The sequence below is a fragment of the Scomber scombrus genome, chromosome 16, assembly GCF_963691925.1.
Source record: "Scomber scombrus chromosome 16, fScoSco1.1, whole genome shotgun sequence".
Lineage (NCBI taxonomy): Eukaryota > Metazoa > Chordata > Actinopteri > Scombriformes > Scombridae > Scomber > Scomber scombrus.
Window position 1 is genome coordinate 8,045,411 of NC_084985.1, and position 23,122 is coordinate 8,068,532.

Sequence of the window (23,122 nt, forward strand, 5' to 3'; positions counted from 1 at the left end):
GTATCAGAGCAAGTTCGCTTCTCATGCCAAACTATCAAACAGTATATTGCTAGTTTTTCTTATTAAGGACATTTTCTGAGTGTTCATATGGTTTCTATCGCCTACTCCGTGCCAGAGGCTAAAATTTGAACTTATTAGAAACACATATTTCCAATCTGGCCCTCAAAAACTGAGTGTATGCCTCATGTGTTTGCAACATATTTAGCTGTGATTTTTTGCCCAGGCTGGCCAGCTGCACATTAAGGCAGCAGTAAGGACAGCAAGCTTTGGGGAGTTAAAGCGGTTAGTCTGATCAGCAGAGTAGAGATGCTGCGGGACAGGGGGAAGCAGATGTTTGTGGCCTGGCTACATCTGCTGCAGTCACTCCAGCCAGATAGGATAGTTCTGGATGAGAGAGGAGGGTGAGATGGCAGGAAAGAGGGAGCGAACAGGGTAGGAAGAGAGCTAAATGGTAGAGTGATGTTACAATGAAAGGATTGATGGAGGAGTAGATATAGATGTAAAAAAAAAAGAGAGAAATGTGGAAAGAAAACCTTCTGTTGAGTAGAGGAAGAGAGAGAAGTGGACTGTTCAGGTGGGAAAGGTGTAGGAAGACAGATAGTTGTGTTGCCAAAGAGGGTAGATGTGTGAAGTGGAGGGTAAAGGACGAATAATCACTGAGGGGGGAAAAAACAAACTCCACCAATACAAACAAGTACCAAAGAACATTTACATGATGTTATTGACACAAGTGAAACTGTGTACAGCAGCAAATAGAGAATCTGGAGGCCCGCTTGATGTGCAGGGAAGAGAGGACAGGTTAAAGATTGATGAAAGAATGGATTGATAGATGTGTAGACAGCTGCGGATCGTCAGAGTTAAGCCGTTCCCCATTCAGATAGGGTCTTCAAAAGGAATAACAGAAGACTGATGAAATTCAGTTGCAGCGGGGGAAATAGGATGCCTTCTGTAACAAGATGCTGAGAGACAGACAGAGAGAGAGAGAGAGAGAGAAGATTGATGCATAAGTGAAAAGATAGGTCCAAGCATGCTGCAAACTCTCCAGCTGATATGTCACACCGGTCTAGGATTGCCAAGCTCATATTTCCCCTTAGAAAAGCCCCAAAGTAGATTTTTTTTTGTTGAAAAAGATGACTTCTATCAAAATTTAAATTCACTCATGGCTGTAAATAATGAACAATGATATAATGCATCGTGGAGGAAAGGAGGAGGAGGAGGCAAGGGGGGGTGATGATAGGAGGAGTGATAGGATAGTAGGGTAATAGGACTCTAAATCCACAGATGGGGATTTTTGTTCTCTCTGTTCTCGAGTGAAATAACCTTGGAACAGACGCCACCCTAGTTACTATTCGGCAGAAGAAAGTGATCTGAAGTTGAGTTGTTGAAGTGTGTGTGTGTGTGTGTGTGTGTGTGTGTGTGTGTGTGTGTTCAGTGCGAGAGGACAATAATGGAAAGCAGGAGTGTTGGCCCAGCCATGAATGTCCGCATCGTCCAATCCCTACCTAATCCCTGCCTGTAGCCCTTTCCCAAGCCCCGCTTCCTCTGTAGACTGTAGGAAATATTGACATAGAACCTGTGACGCCTGACGTTGAGTTTAATACTCGCCACCCTGTCTTTATTTTTTGGGGGGCTTTTTGGGTTACTGAATACAAATGTGGAGGCGGCGGCGGCGGAGGAGGAGCTGAGGGTTGTTGGAAGAAGTGGCAACCACCACCACAGATGTGTGTGTGTATTATCATGAGAGAGATGTCAATTAAGGCAAACATGATTAAAAACGAGCGTCTCTTTAAATGTTAATGAAACAAAAACCTTAGAAATCACCGCCAAGACACCAATTAGCACATCTGAAATTAGCTATTCAGACCCTAACTTGCTGTGTAAACACACATATTGATCGCTGATGAGTCATTGTTGACTCGTAGTCGTCTCTTCATCACGGCCGGGCTGCAACTAAAGAATATTTTCATTGTAAATTGATCTGCTGATTATTTTCTTGATAAATCGTTTGGTCTATAAAATGTGGTGTTTTGTAAAGCTCAAGGTGATATCACATTGCTTTTTTTATTTATTTGTTCAACCAGTAGGCCAAAAGTCAAAGAGATTCAGTTTACTATCATAGATAACAAAGAAAACCATTGAGACCATAACGACTTGTGGAAGAAATACTGGGTGTGACTTTGGGTGTTTTCATTGACTGAATCGAACCCTGGAGTGTTAACGTCCTTGGTGCGGCTCATTTTGGCAGGTGTGAACACAGCAGTCGCATCCGGGTGCAGACTTCAGTACTGGACTGAGTCTTTGTTGAAGGAGGTGGTCTCGGTCTGGTTACTAACGAACTTTGGTGCGGTTCATTTGCGGTATGAACTTGATCTGAACTGGATCCCAACTGCAGAAAGCAATGCACATTTCTTGGATTAAAGCAGCTCCAGTAGCCAGCTGCACTGCACATTATGCTCCTTCTTCTCTTTAGCCGACTCAAGGCAGCACGTCTTCTTCCCAACAACGTAAAACATCACATAGTTCTCTTGACTTTATCTTGAAGCACGTTCAAATGTACCCTTCTGCTCTCTTGGTATATGGCCCAAACGTCTGGCTTGGATCATTCATATATAGCTTTGGGCGAGTGCCTGGGGGGCACCAGCCAATTTGCTGTGCTCAGGGGCACCAATGTGAAAAAAAAGGAAATTGTAAATAGTTTTTTGGTAGGATTGGCTTGATTAAGCTTTTATTCATATTAATAAGAATTTAAATAATAAGAATAAAAAAAGAATTGTTGAATAGCTGCTACTGTGCATCTTTCAGCACCGAGAGAGAGAGAGAAAAATACACTTTATTGCTGATAGAAAATATGTTCAAGGACCATTTTACTAATCCACCCAGCTGTGTGGAACTAGCACACCTTCGTATCCCTGAGTGCTACGGTTCATACATTAGTTTTCTTTTCTTTTTACAAAGGCAAGATTTATTCAGTCTTTTTTTATAAATGTTGTAGCGTATCTGCTTTTCCTCAAAAATAAACTCTCCCCCCCTACAAGATTTTGGAGCATTGAACGTAGTGACAGCTCAGACAGCTTTTGTTGAAATATTGCTGTGTGAAACCGAACCAAAGGAAAAAAAATGCAACAAAGCAGAAACTCATACACTTATTCAGACCAAAGCAAACAAATATTTCTACAGAGAAGTTGACCCTATCACAGATTTCTTCAGCAGTCATCGGTGGCGTTGCACTGGAAGGTACTTCTGCGTTTGTTACAGCCTCAAGCCGTGGTAGTTCCCCCTCGGCCACATCCTTTGCCCTTTTCCCGCTGAAACCTGAAGCCTGAAGCCCACCCGGCAAGCTGATACCATTGAACAGGTAGTAGAAGTAAAGATCAGCGAGGGGTGGTAGAAAGGGTGGTGGTGGTAGTAGTGGTTGGGGGGGGGGGTATGGTTAGGGGAGAGGCAGATAAATGACTTCTCCATGGTAATGTCTGGCTGCTTTATGGGGCGTCCTGGCTGTGAGTGATAGCCTTGCTCTCGTTATCTGTCGATTGGGGTAATTGCTGTTTGTCGGAGTCTGGCTGACGGATGGTGATGCAATCTGCCCAGAGTTGGAGGGGAGGAGGAGGCAACACGCTCATCACTCTCCACAAGTGTCTTTTTACTAGGGAGAGCGAGCCGCGTGTGACAATATGCGTTTAAATTGAAGTGTGCTCGAAAGGGTTGGTCTCCAGTTTACAACGTGCCTGAATGTAAATGTGATCGTTGGCCCGCGATTGTCTTATAATGCTTGTTCTCTCACAGGCATGTAGCATGTAGTGAGCTGCAGATTATGCAAATGTGAGCGTATGTGTGTGAAGAAGTAAACTTTACCAGAGCATGTGTGAAAGTCAACAGTGTTTGCATAAATGTTTAAGATGCATTAGCTATAATTCATTGGTGCCTAATGGGTTGCGATTGTTCAATCTCTGTGGCGCAGACCTCTGGTGCCGCAGAATGTGATTGTGCATATCAATTCAGGGTTCCCGCTTATCCACACTATGTTTCTGCTCCAATAATAATAAAAAAAAACACAGACCGAATTCTGTGGCACCCCCAAGTGACCACAAATTACACCCCCTAATGAATATCCTACAATACCAGTCACACACCACATAATGAAGGAAAACAAAAGAATATGAGAAATGTATTCAGCAGCTGAATATTTCTCTCAACGCTAATTTGGATGGCGCTTTGTGTTTTTTTTTGGAGCGGTTTCTATTTTCCGCCAGCTGTCTGTAGCGAGCGCCGTCCAAGTCGGTGGAAAAAGCAAGCCCTCCTTTCTGCCCGCCTGACTGACTGATTACTTGACAGATTGGCTGGCTGGCTGGCTGGCTGACTGGCTGGATGTCTGGTGTGAGTGACGGTGCATTTTGCGAGCACACAGGAAGGATGATTCATAGCGGCTCTCCGAACTACTTGATAATCATTCCATCTGGGGCGTGGGACAGGCTGTCTTGTCATTGGCACATCACTCATCGTTTGTTCTCCTCATACGTCTCCTGCCCGCTCCATCTCTCCATCCCTCTATCTCTCCCCAAGGGTCCTTGGAAGATGACCCTCCTTCACGAAGCGGGGGCTGTAATGCCGGACCTGTGCGACACGGCAGACCCTTGTCGTTCTCTCTGCTGCTGCACCTGCCCCCCCCCTCCTACCTCCTTCCCTCCTCTCCCTCCTCTCCCTCCCCTCCCTGCCCCACCCTTCTGCTGCAGCCTGCCACTGCCACTCGCCTCGCGTTTGATTTAATACCAGCCTAAGTGTGAATAAATTCCTGTCACAGCCCATTAAGGAGGCCTTGGAGAGATCTGGCCTGTTATTAATTCTCCACAGCTCCTCTCTTTCTCTTCCCCCCCTCTTTTTAGTTACTATCTCTCCCACTCTGCTGCTGCCTCTTCTCTTTCTCTTTCTCTCTCTCTCTCTCTCTCTCTCTCTCTCTCTCTCCCCCATGCCCCTTCACCCTCCTCTTCCTCCTCTTCTTCTTTCCCCTTTTCCTCCCTCACTGTACACTGCTTTGCCTTTTTAAAAAAATGTAATACGCCGTTAATTACCGCGTCTGTCCTCTTTATTTAAATGAGAAAGGGAGAAATTAAAATCAGGAGGAGGAGGAGGCAGTAGTGTGTGTGTGGGGGGGGGGGTGTTTATAATTTCAAATAGAAAAGCCATCCACTGTCTGGCTTTGCTCTTCCCTCCTCTCCAGACCTGTGTGAGCTAGTTGCCGGCTCAGCGTGTATAATGAATTCCAGTGGCACTGGCGGTTAGTTTTATCTGAAGAGCGAGCGGGGAGTCTGCCGAGGCCTGATGATAAACAAACGCAACCTCCTAACTGTAATAAGACCGGGAGAGAGGGACGCAGCTTGGTTGGCAGATGCTCTCTCTCTCTCTCTCTCTCTCTCTCTCTCTCTCTCTCTCTCTCTCTCTCTCTCTCTCTCTTTGCATCTTACGCTTTTGCATTTCTGCCTTCCTCTTGATTCCCTGTCTCCTTTTTTCCTCTTTTGTGTTTCTCCTCTTCTCAGTTTATATCTATTCCCCCTACGCCCACAGTCGCCAACCCCTGCTGTGCTCCACTTCCTTTTTCCCCTTTCCTCTCTATACGTCTCTCTCCCTCTCTTCTATCCCTCTTTTTCTTCTGTCGCTCCCTTCCCATCCTCCAACGCTATGTTCAGGATACAGAAATTAGTAGGCTGTGCACAGCAGGTGCCCGTACCTCTGTCTTATTAGCAGCCTCATATGTGGCCCATTAGAGGCTCTCTGTATGCCAAGGGCTTTTTAATTGTTTTGCTGGGGTCAGAGGGGCAGTGTAGCCAGCAAAGCTCTTGTGGAGGAGGAATCAGAGCTGTGTTTTTTGTGGGGGGGTGGGATATGTGTTTTCCTAGCATTTTGTTGCATTTAGTGTGAAGTGCAACCCCAATTATTTCTACTTTGTGTTACACTATAAGGGCTATGTAAGCAATTAGAGGTGCAGAGTTTTTTTTTTTTTTATTATTGTCTAACTGTTGTGATGCTCACAGCCACATGAAAGAGAGGCGGGATGAAAGTTGGAAACCTTTTTTTTTTTGTGTTGTGTTGTATTGTGCATACCATTTACCGGTTATGGTGTTGGTAGATCACTTATGCAGCATCACTAAAAAAAAAAAGGCATATCAACGCATGTTTTTTGTCTTTTTCTGATGCTTTTATACCAAAAGCATCTTTTCACTTTAAAGAGGAATAGAAATATACAATGAAGACTTGCGTAAACATCAAACAGAAGTTAGTTCACATAAAAGACCAAAGGCTCCAGTAAAGAAAGATGTTTTCAATTTACTTTCAAAGGAACGTCGGCCCGGGGCACTTTTCAGGTCATCAGGCATCCGTTTGGAGCATAAATGACAAAGAAAGTTTTACCCGGTCACAAGTTTACATAGGTAAAAAAAAAGTCATAGTTTGAACATCTTCCAAGTTTTACCAGACTTAAAAATTGTACATTTGCATCAAAGAAAACCCCAAAATCATTGTATATGATCCTATATTCCAACATCTGGGATAGGGCTTACTTTCAAAAATGGATTTTGTTAGGATGCCCTGGATGTTTTTGATCAATGTTCAAATGAATGAAACTTTTATTGCCCCTGGGGGAATTTGCTTTGAACAAAGAGACCACAAAAAAACATACAAAAAAAAACACATCAAAGCATCAACAGCCATGCATGACAAAAGATCATAAGTAAAAAAAGAAGCATCATTTGGTTAATCAATAAAAACATGAAGTGCAAATTGAGTAAAGTGTGTTGTGATCAAAGCTTGTTAAGCAGCTGAATACAGCGTGGGACAAAGGATGTGATGCCTTTTTTTTCTTCTTTTCTTTAAAAAAATTATGTTGTGTCATTTTTGCTTTTATTCTAAAGTAGCTGGTATAGAGGCTGACAGGAAACAGGGAGAGAGAGAGCAGAACATAGCAGACAACAAAAGTCCCTTGATGGAGTCAAATCAGGGACGTTGCCAGTTTTAGTCCACATCCTGGGCACGCTATACCTTAACCCTGAGGATAAAAGTGCATATTCAGACCAAGGTGGGTGCTGTCGGTCCGCTATGATCTTACGAGCTCAATTCTTGGTGTAACGATATGTCATATAAGTGATACTGCTCATCGGTTATCTTTCCACCCAATTTAACACCCCTGTCCAGCATGTTCTCGTTAATACATGCAGGAGTAGATCAAAAGATTAGTGGACCGGTATCAGTCACATGTATGAGGTTTTAGTTTCTATTGGTGATCATGAAAGATAAAAGCTGAAACATAGAGAGCTTTGTAATGAGGTAGTGCTAGTAGATGTGCTGCAGTAGGTGGTAGAATCGGTGGGATCGTGGAGCGAGGTGCCTATAAACAAACACCCTCTTCCTCCTCGCTTTCTAGCACAATCTGGACTGCAAGTCTCTGCGGAGCTGGTTAGGGTCTTTGGCTTCTCTCCAAGTCGTATCCATGGATGTTCCACCTCCGCTGGTACAGTGTTAGGCAGAGTTGCACGCTCACCACCATATGGATCTGCAGTGGCGCTCGGCCAAGGGATTGTTTTCAATTAAGGGTATCCTGCAGAGTTTCAGTGTAAGTAAACACTGTTTTATTGAAATTGTGGAAAGATGTCTTATGTGTCCTTTAACAAGCATCACACCTTGCGGCTCATTATTTGAATGAAATGATGCAAACTCCGCAGTGCTACAAAATCTTCTCTCTGACTTCCCCTTTGTCCACTGTGTAAAACCCTCATCGTTGTGTACATGTTTGTGCCCATTGTCGTTTGCTCTCTCTTTTTAATTCTCCAGCCGCCTCCAGCCGCACATCTGTCACACTGTCACATTGTTGTCAGCCTAACAACTCCACACCAAACAAACTGTCTGATGACTTGTGCGTTGAATGCTGTCAAGAGCGCGGCAATCAAAGCCATGAAGACACTGGCTCTTGACATTTTATCACTGAACTTGGATCACAATGCCAACGTTTCACTTTGTTTGACAGTGTGACAGTCACGGAGATTTTGAGACCAGCTCATGAAAACGTTGCTCTGTTGCTCGTCGGGCTGATGTTCAAAAACATGGGAAAATTTAAATGTTCGATTCTCAATAAAGGCTGTTTTTTAACTTAATATACGTACTGTCCATCAGACCCATTTGGAGCCAGCCATGAGTAAACTAGCCATTGCTGTTATCTTTATTAACAAGAAAATGGAGAAAAATGATAAACCATGGTGGGCTAAACCTTTGAGATATAATTAAAACATTTTGGATTTCAAACCATTGATGGAAAAATTGTGGATATACTGTTAGTAATGTTAGCTTGTCACCCAAACGAAGCAGTGGAGGCATTGCTAATCAACCAAATTATAATAATTCAACAACACATTTTAGGATTAGGCTCAATTTTGTTAAAAATTGTTTGAACTTTATGTTTGCTGACAGGTGTTTATCTTGCTATCTACATGGAGGATTTAGCAGAGTTTAGACGCTCATATTAAACGGTATGTGTTGAGGATTCAGCATTCGGTCCAACAATAAAAAAAAGAAAAAGAAGCATGTAGTAGACAACAAACAACAACAACATGCTCTCTGATGTGCAATTCGGTCGTGTACATGGTCTGATATGGTGCGTTTGTTTCCAGCTTTAGCTTTAGTCAGAGTTAGTTGTCAAGAATGATTGAAGATCTGTGCCATGACTGCCAAAGGCCATGTTACATCACCTGAAAGCACTCCCATTTATTTTTTTCTTCCTTCAAACTCTGTCATCACTTTTCATTCTACCTTTTTTATTTAGTGAAGGAAAAAAAAAGCTGCTTGCTCAGGTGCTGGCAGAAATGTTTGCATTTGAACTTGAGAAACCGCTTTATGTGAAGGGTCTATTACAGTTTTGACTGGGGGTGAAGCACAAGTAACAAGTGCTTGTTCTCTTTTCAACATCGTCTTTATTACACTAGATAAACAACATCTGGGACGGGAGGAATGGAGGTATTCAGTCGGAGTTACCTCTCTTTTATCTTTGCAGAAATCTGCTTGCCTGTCTCTTTTTCTTATCCCCCCCCCATACGGGTGCCTTCACTCTTAAAACGATAAAGGTAATTAAAAACCAAAATTACATCAGTGGAGAGATGCCATAGGGGAAGCTGATTTAAAGTGCATGTGTGTGATTATACCAATTTACCATATCTCTGAGTCACAAGATGCTTTTGACGTCTGGAGAACCGTTGGTGGCACCTGAAGGGCGCTACATTTAAATCAAAGTTTTTTTTTCTTTTCAAACCTCTTGAAAAACCCTCCACTGGCCATTAAAAACCCTTGAAGTATCATGTTTACTTAGAGTGTGGCCTCAGAATATGATATAAGCCCCTGACAGACATCTGAGAGAGATGAAAGGAAGACGTCCTGTCTGCTCTGAGATTGAGGCGGCGGGATATCACTCTTCAAATGCCGGCTTCTAGCTCTCAACGCTCACGTGCATGTGTGTATTCATGAGCACACACTGTTGTACATGTTCAGACACATCTGCAGTCATACCTACTCTTCACTGATAAACAAAAATGCATACAGATGCCTATGCGCCCACTTAATTACATCCACATATTACCTGCATATTAAAACAGTCCTTCAAGCAGCAGCAAGTCTCTGCAGCTACTTTCAGACTGAACTCTACTTCCTCTTTAAACCCTGCCATAAAATAGCTAGTTAGCAGCAGAGATGTCAAAAAGGGAAAACCTTTAATTAAAGGGAGTCAGCAGCCGTTTGACACGGTTTAATGCCGACTGATGCTGTGTTGAGTGAACCTGCAACTACAGACCAATATTATAGGCCACAGTTAAACAGATACAACTTCATGGCCATAGGCATTTTGACCCCCTTTTTCTTTTTGTCTCTTTTTATTTAGAACCAATTAAACACATTTAATGCAAATAAATAAAAACAATCATCAAGCAAAACTGGTCACCCAGTGGTGTTAATATGTCTTACTCAAACGTTTAATTATATTCAGACTCAGATATGGTAGCATTCTTGTTCTATTCAGTGAAAGTGATCAATTTCTATCTGGGGAGAGACCTCCCACTCATTAATCAATGAAAAAGTAATGTTTTCCCACCGCACCTATTTCACTAACTAATTTTTCTTAATTAAAGCTTTAAATACATTTGTTGTATTTTAATACTTACTGTAATGCTTTATTTCTGGTGACATTTACTGTCAAGAATTTACTGTAATCATATTTTTTCTTATGTTTATTATTTAACTGTATATCCTGTCTCAAGATTTATCACAACCTTTTAATAACAAACCTTTTAAGGTAAATTTGTTTATTTGGTGGAACCTTACAACCACAGACTGCTATGATGTCACCCGTTGGTTTGTGGACTGCTGTTTTGATGCCTTGAGTTTGCCGTTTTGACAGTTGCCATTTTTGATTTTTGAAGCCAGAAGTGACCATATTTGGACAAGAGGGTGGAGCTGATCCTAGCTCTAGCTGCTAGCTTGGTTAGAATGGGGCATTTACAGTCTATGTATAAGTGTGATAATGCTTATTAGTGCTAATGCTTATATTCTCTAACGAAAAACAGGCGTAACACCATTAAGAAGAAATGTACTTACTGGAGAAACTGAACAGAGGGTCTTTTAGTACAACTAAATGCTGAACAATATTGTTTTAAGTGACTACAATGTTACAATTAACTTTCATGAACTGAAAACATACTGTGAATAGTGACAACTACGCCTATTTTCCGGGGTTATGCCCAGGTTATGTAACATAATCAATGTTGTCATAGTAACTTGTCAATCACAAGGTAGCCACGCTTTGAACATACCCTGCTTTATCGTCTGTTTTACTCTAAATATGATCATCATTTACTAAATGAACATCATGTTGTATTGAAGAAAAATTGTAACTAGAGATTGAGACCATAAACTCATTAAGAAACAGTTTACTGAGTTAATGAATCAAGTGAGAAGAAGTGTCATTTTCTCATTGACTTCCATAGAATCTGACTTTTATTTCGCCCCCTGCTGGCTATTAGAGATAATACATGTGTACGTCACTTCCACATTGGTGTCACCTTTTTGACACGCAGCTTCCTGGGACCTTGGTGACTGCTTGTCGGTGCTTTTATTATGAGACCCAGAAATGTGCGATTTAAATTTCATTATGCTTATCATTTCCCAAGCTGCTGCGGCTTATCTGCTGCTGTATACGAATTAACACTTTTGCACCCCTGAACTAAGTATGAACTTAGATATGTACTCAGGCAAAATATTGTGTGCAATGTGCTTAGCCCTGAAAAACAGATAAATGAGGGTGATTAATATAATAGGATTTCTGCTGTGAAATAGACATTTTCTTTAGCGTGTCACTAAGCCCGTACCCAGTAAACATAGCTGTGTACCCTGGATTTTACTCTGATGTGCAATTTTGCTGATGGTTAAGTCACTTGGTTGGCTGCCCATCATTGGTTTTAAAGCAACAGCACTCCAACCTTCTTGCCCCTCATTTATTATCACTGGGAACCAAATCACAAAGGAAAGCCCAATCGATGGGGCTACCTGGCAGAGACTCAAGTGCTTAGGAGGGAGTGAGGGGGCGCCTAGCCCCAGATACTTCTAAAAGGCTAAATCGATTGCAACCGTTCTGCAACAGTCGGCTGACACTGCAGGCTTTCCACCTCAATGCTGAGGAGGTATTGGAAGAACCCCGTTGGTAGGTGTATGCAAGGATGACAACATGACTATTGTATTTCTGCCACCCCTGGAAGAGAAGGCTTTTATCTGCCTTCAAAATCCCTTTAAAGGGCTTCGTTCCCCTGGGAATGCCCATGCCAAACACAGAGCACACTGGCACTTAAACCTTCCCATTGAGAAAAAGCCATAAAGTTTATAAAGTCAATTAAGGGCTTTTAAAAAAAAAAAGAACTGATGTCAGGCAAATTAAAGCCGCTTGGCCCGACTCCCTGTGGGTATACTGTCAGATGGTAAACCAGGGTCCACTTAGTGTCACAGGGTTCCCCAGATAGGGCGCGGAGCAGTAAGCAGCTTACTCACCCCCAACTCACTTGTGCTTTTTACAAGTTTCCTCTTAAGTGGGCAATGTGTTTTGCCTCAACTGACATCTCACTTTGGTGGAACATTTTTAGTACACATGCACAACATCAAGTGCAACCTGGGAGCAAAAAAACACTGACATTTAAAATCTAATGTATTAATCAATTTAAAATGAAGTGAATTAATAGCATTAGATGTTACTGGACATTGTAAAATTGGTGTAATTAGTGTCAACAAATCTTGCTTCCAACTTACTAATTTATTAGGTAGAAGCAGGTTTGACTTTGGGTCTGTGCTCCTGGACTTCAGAAACTTCCAGAATACAGTGTTACATTAACAGGGCTGCAACTTATAAGGTTTTTCATTAAAGGTTAATCTTTCAATCCTGTTTTTGCTTAATCGTTTTGTAAAAGAAAATGCAAAATGTCCATCACTACTGTCCAGTCCAAGGTTACAGCTACAAATTACTACAGCCTGGAGATGGTTAGTTTAGCTTAGCATAAAAAATGGTAAATGGGGGAGAAACTTCAAGTGTGGCTCTAAAGGAAACAAAAAGGGTAGGTTTTTAGACTTGAGTTTGTGTACAGATTAATCAAACAAGATGTAGTGTGTTAATCAGTGTGCTTTAGAGGGGCTGGTTGGTTTCGGATTTTTGAAGGAAACTAGAAGACTAGAAGACCAATCGAAGGCCTTTGTGTGCAGGTGTACATTAGTTTCTCAGGTTAGTTTATCGCATACAGATTCTCTCAGCTTCTACTGTAGACAAGCTCCTTACTAAAAACAGTGTGTCCTGATTCTTCTGCCAAACAGGGAGTTGCATTTCCTGGAGGACATTTTTCATTTTGCATAATTTAGGAGATCGCTGGTTTCTGGAAAAAAAAAAAGCACCTTTCCACATAGCTGAGGCTCCTCTCCAAGTTTTTGTCACACTCAATATAAACCTGAACATTTAATTATATTTGACTTCTGCCAAGGAAACATCATCAAACTGTCTGAGGAGCTGAGCTGGTTTTGCATCAAAAGACAAAAACTGTTTTTCTTCACTGAAATCTAAATGTAGTTTTCAATTTCCATCATTCCCATCGGTGGTGATACTGACCTTACGTGGCCTGCCCTTTTTTTTGTTCGTTCTATTTCTAGTTTAGCCTCTTCAGGCTGATATTGCTGGTTATAATACACATAAGTAAAACATTGCCGTCCTGATTGGCTCACAATGCCTGCTATAACTTTTTCAAATTTGGGAACACACCACTACTAGGGCTGGGCGATATGGGCAGAAACAAATATCACTATATTTTTGACCAAATACCTCAATATCGATATTTTGACAATATTGTAGGAATGACTATTGGTGCTTTTTGATGAATAATCATCAGTTATGTGGATATAATGACTAAGTGGATAAAGGCAGATAATAGAACAGTCTGCTAAGCTCGGAAAATTATATTTTTACTGTAATGCAGCCTTTAAAAGCAGGAAAAGACACTTATTCCATATCACGATATTACGATATTTAAAATCTAAGACGATATCTATAAAATATCACAATATCGATATAATATTGATTTATTGCCCAGCCCTAACCACCACATAGTTACTTATAGCATTAACAAGCTGGCAGTACAGTTAGCTCAATTACTTTGTGTTTCAGCAGTACTTTGATGTTTCTATGGTGAAATATCTCAAGAGCTTTGATGCTAAAAAAATTGAAAAAATGTTAAAATTCAGGTGCAGCAAAAAAATAAGTCATAGCAGTTTTTTTAAATGCTGAAACACAACCTTTCTTCCTCTTTCCTCCCCTTCTCTCCTTTCCTCTTCCTCCTCTTCTCTTCTTCCTCTCTTCTCCTCTTCCATCCTCTGCTTTCCTTTTCTTCTTTCTCTCTTCTCTCTTCTTGTCCTCTCCTCTCATTTTCCTCCTTCTTTCCTCTCCTTTACTCTCTCCCCTCTCCTCTCCACTGCTTTCCCCTCCTCTCCTTTCCTCCCTCTTTCCTCTTCCTCTCCTCTCATTTTCCATCTTCCACTCTCCTCTTCATTTCTCTCCTCTTCTCTTCCATCTTCCGCTCTCCTCTTCTTTCCCCTCCTCTCCTTCTCCTCTTCTTCCTTTACTCTTCTATCTTCTGCTCTCCTCTTCGCTTCTTTCCTCTCCTCTTCTTCCTTTCCTCTTCCATCTTCCGCTCTCCTCTTCACTCATTTCCCCTCCTCTCCTCTTCTTCCTTTCCTCTTCCTTCTTCCACTCTCCTCTTCTACTTCTTCCCCCTTTCTTCTTCCTCTCCTCTCCACTACTCTCTTCTCCTCTCCTGTCCTCTCCTCTTCCTCTTCCTCTTCCTCTCCTCTTTCTTGTTCTCCCCTCTCTTGTCCTCTCCTCTGTACTCCTCCTCCATCTCCCTAATCCCTTCTCTTCACTCACAGACACTTATACTTGTAATTCCCAGCCAGATCCGTCGGTGTCAAAGCTGCGATTTGAGTCGCCAGCGACAGGACGGATTAGCAGAGGAATCCTGAGTGAAGGCACGTTTTTGCTCCACTTGCTATATTCCTCCTCTCCCCTCCTCCTCCTCTTCTCGTGTGTGTGCGTGTATATTTTAATATAAGTCATTTCTTCCCAGCCATTATCTCAAAGCCACTCATCAAAAAAACAACGCTCGGGTTCTTAATGTGCTCAGAGAGCGTGGTGGTCATGTTTTTAATCGTAGATGAAACAGGCTAAATGGCTAAAAAGCAGATGAATACCTCATCTTATTCATATAATAATATAATTACAAGATTAGCTTGATTTTTCTATAATGTCTAATGGATAAAAAAAAACTCCCCAATCGGCTTTAATATGGAGATAATGCAACAGAATTAATTAATATAGAGATGCCAATTATCAAGCTTGATAAGCCTGAAGACACCCTGCTTTTTTTTTTTCTTTTAATGTGATGGCCTACATTTTGACAAATCCCAAGTGTTAACAGATTACTATGTTGTACTGGTTTGTTGCATCTGATGAGAGCAACTGAGCAGTGATGTATTGGCATTGTAGAAATCTGTTCACTTTTAATTGAAAGCGATATTCAAAGGGCCGAAGATGTGAGTGTGTGAATACATTTTGTTACTAATGGATTTCAGGTCAGGGGGTTGGGGGGGGGGGGGTCGTCTTTTTGGTGGCCTGAGTCAGATATCCATCTTGACATTATACACGGAGATACAGTAGTTAGTTAGAGCCTCTCTCTCTCTCGTGGCAAAGTTTCAGTGGAGCAGAATTTTAATAAAGTGATTTTTTTCGATGAAAAATTCAGCTGCTTTTTTTTTTCTTCCTCCTCCTTTTTCACATCTGTCTTTCACCCTTATACTGAGGACAGCGTCTTTGATCTGATTTGGACGAGTAGGAGAGAAAGGGAGCATGATGAAGGGAATCTGAGAGCGTCAGACAGGGAGAAGCAGAGAAGGAGAGGAGAAGAGATGGAGTAACACAACCCTTCATCCGTGTCATTTAAACAAGTTGTCTTCTGTCCTGGTAGCAAAGAGCTCTTTGTCCCTTTTCCAGTTGTTCTTCTTTTTTTTTTTTAAAGGCTTTGGCTAATGACGGAGCCACTGTCCTCCCCTTGTACATCTAATCATTTCTCAGATACGTATAACCCATCTTTGTGGAATCTCTGGTATTTTATCACTGAGATCCAAACTGATAGTTAAAGCTGATGGTCATCACGGCGTCAGATGCTGTCAGGATAAAAGCTGCACATACTAATGAGTCACAGGTCTGTATCTCTTCGGCTATAAAATATATAGGATCTTTTTCTTTAAGGAAGAGCAGAAGTCAAAGGACAAATTGAGACTTTTACACTTAATGTTGCTGCTACTTAGTAAAAAAAAGTGAAAATGGTAATCTTGTAGATTTTTGGACTATTAACAGACTTTAAGACATCTTTTAAAAGACTAAATGTAGAAGCATACATCTATGGGGCTCAATTAAGATCAACTTGTGCTGATTTATTTAAACTATAGTAAAAGAATAAAAAATTAAATTAAACGACACCTGGTAACCCGCAGTTTCACAAGCTTTGGAAAACCTGCTACGACAAGATGAATTTAGGTCAAACTGCAGTGTGACTCCAGTTTTCCACTCTGTTCATATTCAACTTTTTTAAATTTTTTTTTTATTCAGTGGATATGAAGAAGAGGTAAATTACAGCAGGGACAGGAACTCTTGACATATCCGTCATACTTTAGCTTACAGGGACTGGAATCGGATTTGTTTTTGACTCCACGTTGCCAAAAGTGTTTAATCTCTCGTGATGACAGGTTTCCAAAACTCTGTCCAATAAACAAACTACTTATGAGTCCATGTGACTTGTAACAAGACTGTCTATGTGCGTTTGAAAAGCAGATCTCACCCCGGCCTGTGCTTTGTCCAGATGTGCCATAAGAGCACCTGAGGGCTTCCTGTTGTTGGACACAGTTGATTTATATGGCCGTCCTAATATTACAGGAACAGTTTGGCATATTTAGAAATATGCCCTTTTGCTTTTCTTCCTGAGAGTTAGATTAAAAGATAGGTATCACTTGTCTTAAACTAAAATATGAAACTGCAACTAGTAAACGGTTACATAAGCTTAGCATCAAAAGTCAAAACTGGGAGAAAAGATCAAGTGGCTTTGTCCAAAATCTATTTACCAGCTCCTCATTTTTCTAATCCATTAAAAAAACCAAGGTGTCAAAATGATAATTTGTGTTTTTATGCGGTGGCTACGAGCAGGAATATTTTTTTGTTCTGGAGCATTGACTTCCTGGCGTCTTTGCTTGATTCCTCATGGTAACGACCAGACGGGCAGTCACTCCACCTGACCAAAAAATACCACACATAAACCCCTGTAAAACCATAACTTGTCATGTTCTTTTAAGCATCATATGTCATTTTAAAGGGCCATTGTGTAAGATTTAGGGAGATCTATTGGTAGAAAAGAAATATAATATTCACATGTAAGAATCACATGTTTTTGTCCCCTCAAAATGAGCCCTTTAAATATACATAGGAAGCTAGTCCTCTTCCATGGATCCCGCTATGTGGCACTGCCATGTTTCTACAGTAGCCCAGAATGGACAAACTAAACACTGGCTCTAGAGAGGGTATAATGTTTTTTCGTGTTGGCTACAATTATTGACTGTATATGGACAACATGTCTCCACTACCCATAGCTATGCAAAACTGAAGCCAACCTATCTCCTTTCCGGGAGTTGCCATCTTGCTTGTGTGATGTCATTTGGAGCCAGAGTCTGTGCAGTAGAGTCACGCCCCCTTTTTATATAATCAAATAACTCATTAAAAGTAAACTTATCAGAAAAATGAGCACTTCGACAAACATCAGTGTGATAAGAACTACATAAAATGACATGATGTCCATCTTTATATACAGTCAATGGCTTCAATCTGCATTCTCACCTCTAGCTGACACTAAATGGTACACATTGGTCTTTTAATTAATGAGATGTACTTGTTTAATTGGCAGATTTTGTTACTGTTGGACAAAAAAAAGGCGAGCTGTTTCCCCCGAGCTGTGTCCATTGTTTTTGCTAAGCTACATACCGTACAGGCATGAGAGTGGTACTGACTTTCTCATCTAACTCTCATCTAAAGTAAATAAACAAGCAAAATTCTACATGCAGCGACACCTTCGAGCTCTACACCCACGCACAAAAACACATTTCCAAGTTCACACAAATAAACACTTGTCCAGAAGCAACTCTCAGACACTCGCATACACACAAGCGCACACACATTTTTCCGCTCGCTCCGCGTCTCCTGTGTGCGTGCCATTCTCCATTTCATTCCACCTCGGGTCACTGTGCTTTTCCACTTTCTCTCCCCTCCGCCAATCCCGCCGACGTCTGCCAGCATTTCCAGGTTATGTGAAGCAGGTAGGCAGTCTGCCAGTCTGCAGGAGGCCTTCGGAGACAGGATCTCAGACAGCGCTTCCTTGTTTACTTTCATGAATTGTTGACTGGCCACCCTGCCGAGGCTGATGCAGTGTCGGAGCGTGTCAGAAGGGGCCTACTGCGGATTGAAAAGGCATCAAAACATTATTGTGGGACTCGGTCGTTGAGTGGCAGGCCAAGAAATGAGGTGGAGCATCTGCAGGATTCCTGAAGAGGTGTTTTTATATGTGTGTGAGAGAGCCTCGCAAATCCTTATAGAAGAAAACAGTTCAGAGCTCCTCTCTCCTCTGCTTTGTTCTCAGTAGTAAACCCCTCTTTTTTTTCTTCTTTTTTTTTTACAAACATCATATTATAGGTGTGAAGGATTAGAGTTACGCTAATTATGAGCTTATGAAAGGAATTATATCTCCCTGAGGTTGTGGAATCATCTCGGTGATAAAATAGCAGTCTTGTTATTCATATATCAAGATATGGCAGCCCAGAGTTTTATAATGAAGGTGCTGTGAAGGCTCCGCTGCCTCCGAAGTCTTATTTCCACTGTGAAAAATGTGAAATTTCATGTCTGATTTCAAAGAAAGCCCAGACTGGATTTTTTTTGCAGAAGAATCTGGATTCAGAAGTAACAGATTTTTTTGTTCTTTGAAGCCAAATCTGTCCGTTTACGCTCCAAAACTGAGATGAAAAACATAACTGTGGGTTTTCTCTTTTTGAAAAAATCTTCAAGCACCAAAAAAAAAAAGAAAATCATTGCTGTTTAAAAGCGGTTCAGTGTCGTATTCTGTGTTTAAAAAGTGTTTAGCTGAAATTACAAAGGCTTAGGGTATCATCTCATTAATAACACAGTAAATGACCAAGTTATTTCAAGACTCGCTCGTCAGTGTAATGAGGCATATCTCATGTGATGCACGCACACACACACACACACACACACACACACACACACACACACACACACGCTCTGATTCAAAGTGAAAGTCAGAAGAGAGAGAGATAGAAAGATATAAAGAGGGAGATACAAGGGAGAAAGAAGGAGTGAGAGAGCACGAGAAGCAGTGAGAGCCCCCCCAGAGAGAGAGAGAGAGAGAGAAAAAGAGAGCGAGAAAGGGAGACTGGACGACTTCCAAATGTTCCACTCTGAAATATCTTCAAGGACAATCAGCTAAACAGTTGATATTAAGAGAGCTGTGTGAAATCGATTGCTCAAGGTGTTATCTGCACTGCAAAAATGGCTGGTAATTAGTCATGGCTAAAGGAGTGTTACCGAGAGAGTGAGATGGATTTAATCTTAATAGATTTCACTGCACTGCAGATACAGTAGCTCCTGAGTGAAGGAGCTCTCCTCTTTTCTCTCTCTCTATCTCTTTTGCTTTCTTGCTATCTATCAAGAAGAAAAGAAGCAAGTTGCTGTGATGTACTGCTGTTGCTAAAATTTGCCCGAACCACCAAACGTAGATGTTTTACTGTTCAAAGGTGGCACTGATTTGGCAGCTGTACCTGTTTTTATTGTATTTATTCTGACTATCCAGCAGCAGCAGCAGCAGCAGCAGCTCAGGACCATTATTTATTTATGTATAAAAGCTCGGGCAATGAGGTACTTCAGTCCGCGGCAGCTGTTGACTTAGAGATCTGGGTAAGCGCATTCAGAGGCAATCAGCGCTCAAAGCCCCCGAGTGACTGACAGGGAGATTGGGTTGTTTGCTTCTCTGTGATGTTACCTGTGTGCACCCCTGAATCCGGCCAGATGTGTTAGTTTAGTGATTAGCGGAGACGCGGAGGCCGCGATTGATGAAGTCAACTCTGAAGTGCGCGGTATTTAAGGGAGAGGTTAGCAGGCAGGTGGGAAAACTTTGACTATTGTATTTGAGAAAAAAAGAAAGAATTACCTGAAGTGAAATGTGGCTTTAAAAGTTTTACTAATCTATGTCCCATTCAAACCCTTTACATACTGTTAGAGTATAAGTCTGGTGTTTCTTAGTGTCGACAAATCAAACAAAAAGACCAAACCCAACATGTTAGTCTGGCTCTTAATACTTTCTGCCTTCTGTACTCTGTCTTAAATATTCTGAGTCATAAATATACACTTTCATCTCCTAAGGAAAGGTTTAGAAATGTGCTAAAACAGCTCTGCATAGTAGCTATTAGTGAATGTTATTCAAGAGTAAATTGGCTGCAAATCTATATACATTTTGGTGTATTAAGTGAGTATTTACATCAGTGTATGTGGGATTTATTCAGAGGAAACTACAGCGCCTCTTGTTCATAATTAAGAAACGTGTTCCTCGGTGCAGTAGAGCAACACTGTGGCTCTTTTATGCGTTTTAAATAATATTTTGGACAACAATGGAGATCTGTGGCTCAGAGGAATAAGCTACATAATTAAGCATTGACTACACAGACAATACTTGTTAGTGCGGGAAAAATTCATCATTTCCTCTGGTATTATGAATTTCTGACATTAAGAAAACTGTATAATATATTAGATCAATGGTGGCTGAATGGATTAATTGATTTGAGTCATTTTTAAAGAATGAAACACTAAAATTCTCCTCCTCCAGCATCTTAAATGTGGAGCTTTTCTGGTTTCTTTAGTTTTCTATGATAGTAAACTGAATATCTTTGGTTGTGTAAAACAAGATATTTGTGGTTGTTTCTTGGGGTTAGAAAAAAATGTAGTTAATTTGTAATTTCTGAGAGAAAATGGGAAAAACAATAAAATTCCTCCAAAACTACTATTACTACTACCTCTGAACTATCTCTTAAACCAAATCACACACATTTAATCTACTTGATGTGAGCTCCTTTTGATAAATACTATATTTATTCACCTTATTCACCGAACCTCCCCTGAAACTGTGTGTACCCCAAACAATAAATGATTTAATCAAGACAAATGACAGAGTAATCAATAATGACAATAATATTTACAGCCCTTCCATCTGTCTTTGAAGTGTGTTTTTTAAACATTGCTTAAGCATGAAAACCCTCACACATTAAAAAGTAACTATAATAATAATAATGATAATAATGAGAGTGTGTTTTGGTCGAATACAGCAGTTATTGTCCTTTGTGTGACTTGGACTCGGTTTGAGGAAGAGAATCCGAGGCATCTTTCTCACAGGAAATCCTGCTGTGCAAAAAAACCCTCCTTGTTCATTTTCTCATGCCAGCAGCAAAACAGCAAAGTCATTAGCACAGAGCGTACATCTGGAATCTGTTGAAATATGGTTAAGTAAATTATATTTCACAAGAATGTGTGGTGGGAAGTGTGAATTTTATGCTGTGAAGATAGCATGACGCTGGTGGGAAAAATGCGTAGTTCAGTGCAGCAGCTGTTTTTCAACACCAGTGCCATGTGCAACCTAAATTAAAAAAAAGAAAAAAGAAAACCCTGCAGTGTAATTGTTTCAGCAGATAAATATTTGTTAGATTTTTAAGGAATTTATATTTTGTGGTTTCTGTCATTTTTCCTGCAGAAACTGAAGCAGAAGAATCAGCAGCTGAAGCAGATCATGGACCAACTCCGCAACCTCATCTGGGAGATCAACTCCATGCTGGCCGTCAGGAGCTGAACCACAGTCACTCAAACATATATATAAAACACACACACACACACACACACACACACACACACACACACACACACACACACACACACACACACACACACACACACACACACACACACACACACATTCACTACACATAATGGACAGGAAGGTATGGTCGTTAACTGGAACGTGTGTGACAGGGTACCTCAGACTGTTTGAGGCTGCACTTTACAGAAGAAATGGGGGCTTTGGCAATATCAACTCATTTCCTGAAGAAGAAAGAAGAAGGAGATGGTGTAGTGAAACGACAGAAGAATAAAAGGAGAGTGGACAAATGAAGATAGTAAGGGCTCGACACCGCAGAGAGGTGAGCAGCCCACTGAAGAACAGGGACGGGAGGGGTGCAGGTGACATCATTGCGGGCGATGGCAGAGAATAGTCTGTCTACCTCGATAATCTACATTTCAATCAGCATTAAGACTTTTAAATTCATCTGAAGAATTGATATATTGTTTTATCTATTTGTAGGTACTAGCCTCGGTTTAGGGTTTAGGCCTGTAGAAACTCATTGATATATTCTATTTAATCCTCATATTCCGTACATCTGTTACTATTTCATAGTATTAGAGTTGTCTGAAGTCCAAAATGTATGCTTCCTCTGAACTTTAATAAGAAAGACATACACTGTGGCCAAATCCGGAGTCTTATTTCTATTATATTGCTTCTGCTTTTTCTTTTTTTTATTGGTTTTATTTTTAATGTAAATTCATCAATACTCTCTGCTATGATTGGACTTGACATGTCATTACGATGCCTTGTTAAAGATTCTGCTGATCTACGGTATAAATCTTACTGTGATTTCTTAAAAAGAACAAAAAAGTCAACGCTGCTTTGTGCTGTCATTTTTTCCCCATTTTTTCATCAGTCCATCGGTCGTGTATGTGGCTCGTGTTTATGGATCACGTTGAAAGTTAACCGCGGTGCTACCTCAGAGCAGAACAGGAGAATTCGCTATGAAGCTTCCTACACCGACTTTAAGTTAAGAGGAGAGTGTGACGTCGCTGTTTTACGACACTCAGAGCCGCACAAAGTAGAAATTACGATGTTCGCTGTTGAAGTTTAACATCTAAAATTCAAAATGCAGAAAAAAGAACAAAAAGTTATCTCAAGGCACTTTTCACATACAGCAGGTCTAGACCGTACTCTTTCATTTAATAATAATAATTAAATAAATTAATAATTTAATTTGATGTTAAAAGATGAATAATAATAGGAAACTAAGTTGTCTGAATCAATTATACAACTATTTGATGCCAAAATTGAATTTATAGCTTAAATCTATATTAACAGAAGGGTGCATATAGTGATTTGGCTTCTCTATGCAAACTCAGTGATGGGGCCTCATTTGCACCTTATATTCACCCTTTTTCTAATTGGTATTGGCAGTGATAGAAAAAGTAGTCCACTCAAAACTTTTAAACTAACCCAACCCAACTGCCCAACCAGTCCACATGTGCTTTGTGGACTTGGAAAAGGCATTCGACCGTGTCCCTCGGGGGGTCCTGTGGGGGGTTCTCCGGGAGTACGGGGTATCG

At 40.9% G+C, this 23,122-nt stretch overlaps 1 protein-coding gene across 1 annotated transcript in view; it reads left to right on the forward strand.

The window, feature by feature from the left end:
* The window catches only part of med30 (mediator complex subunit 30), a 41,618-nt gene extending 19,207 nt beyond the window's left edge, over positions 1 to 22,411 (forward strand). The window contains exon 5 of the mRNA XM_062435974.1: positions 21,453 to 22,411. Coding sequence (XP_062291958.1) covers positions 21,453 to 21,548 — 96 coding nt within the window. The 3' untranslated portion in view covers positions 21,549 to 22,411. The remainder of the gene's footprint in view (positions 1 to 21,452) is intronic.
* Positions 22,412 to 23,122: the final 711 nt, after the last annotated feature.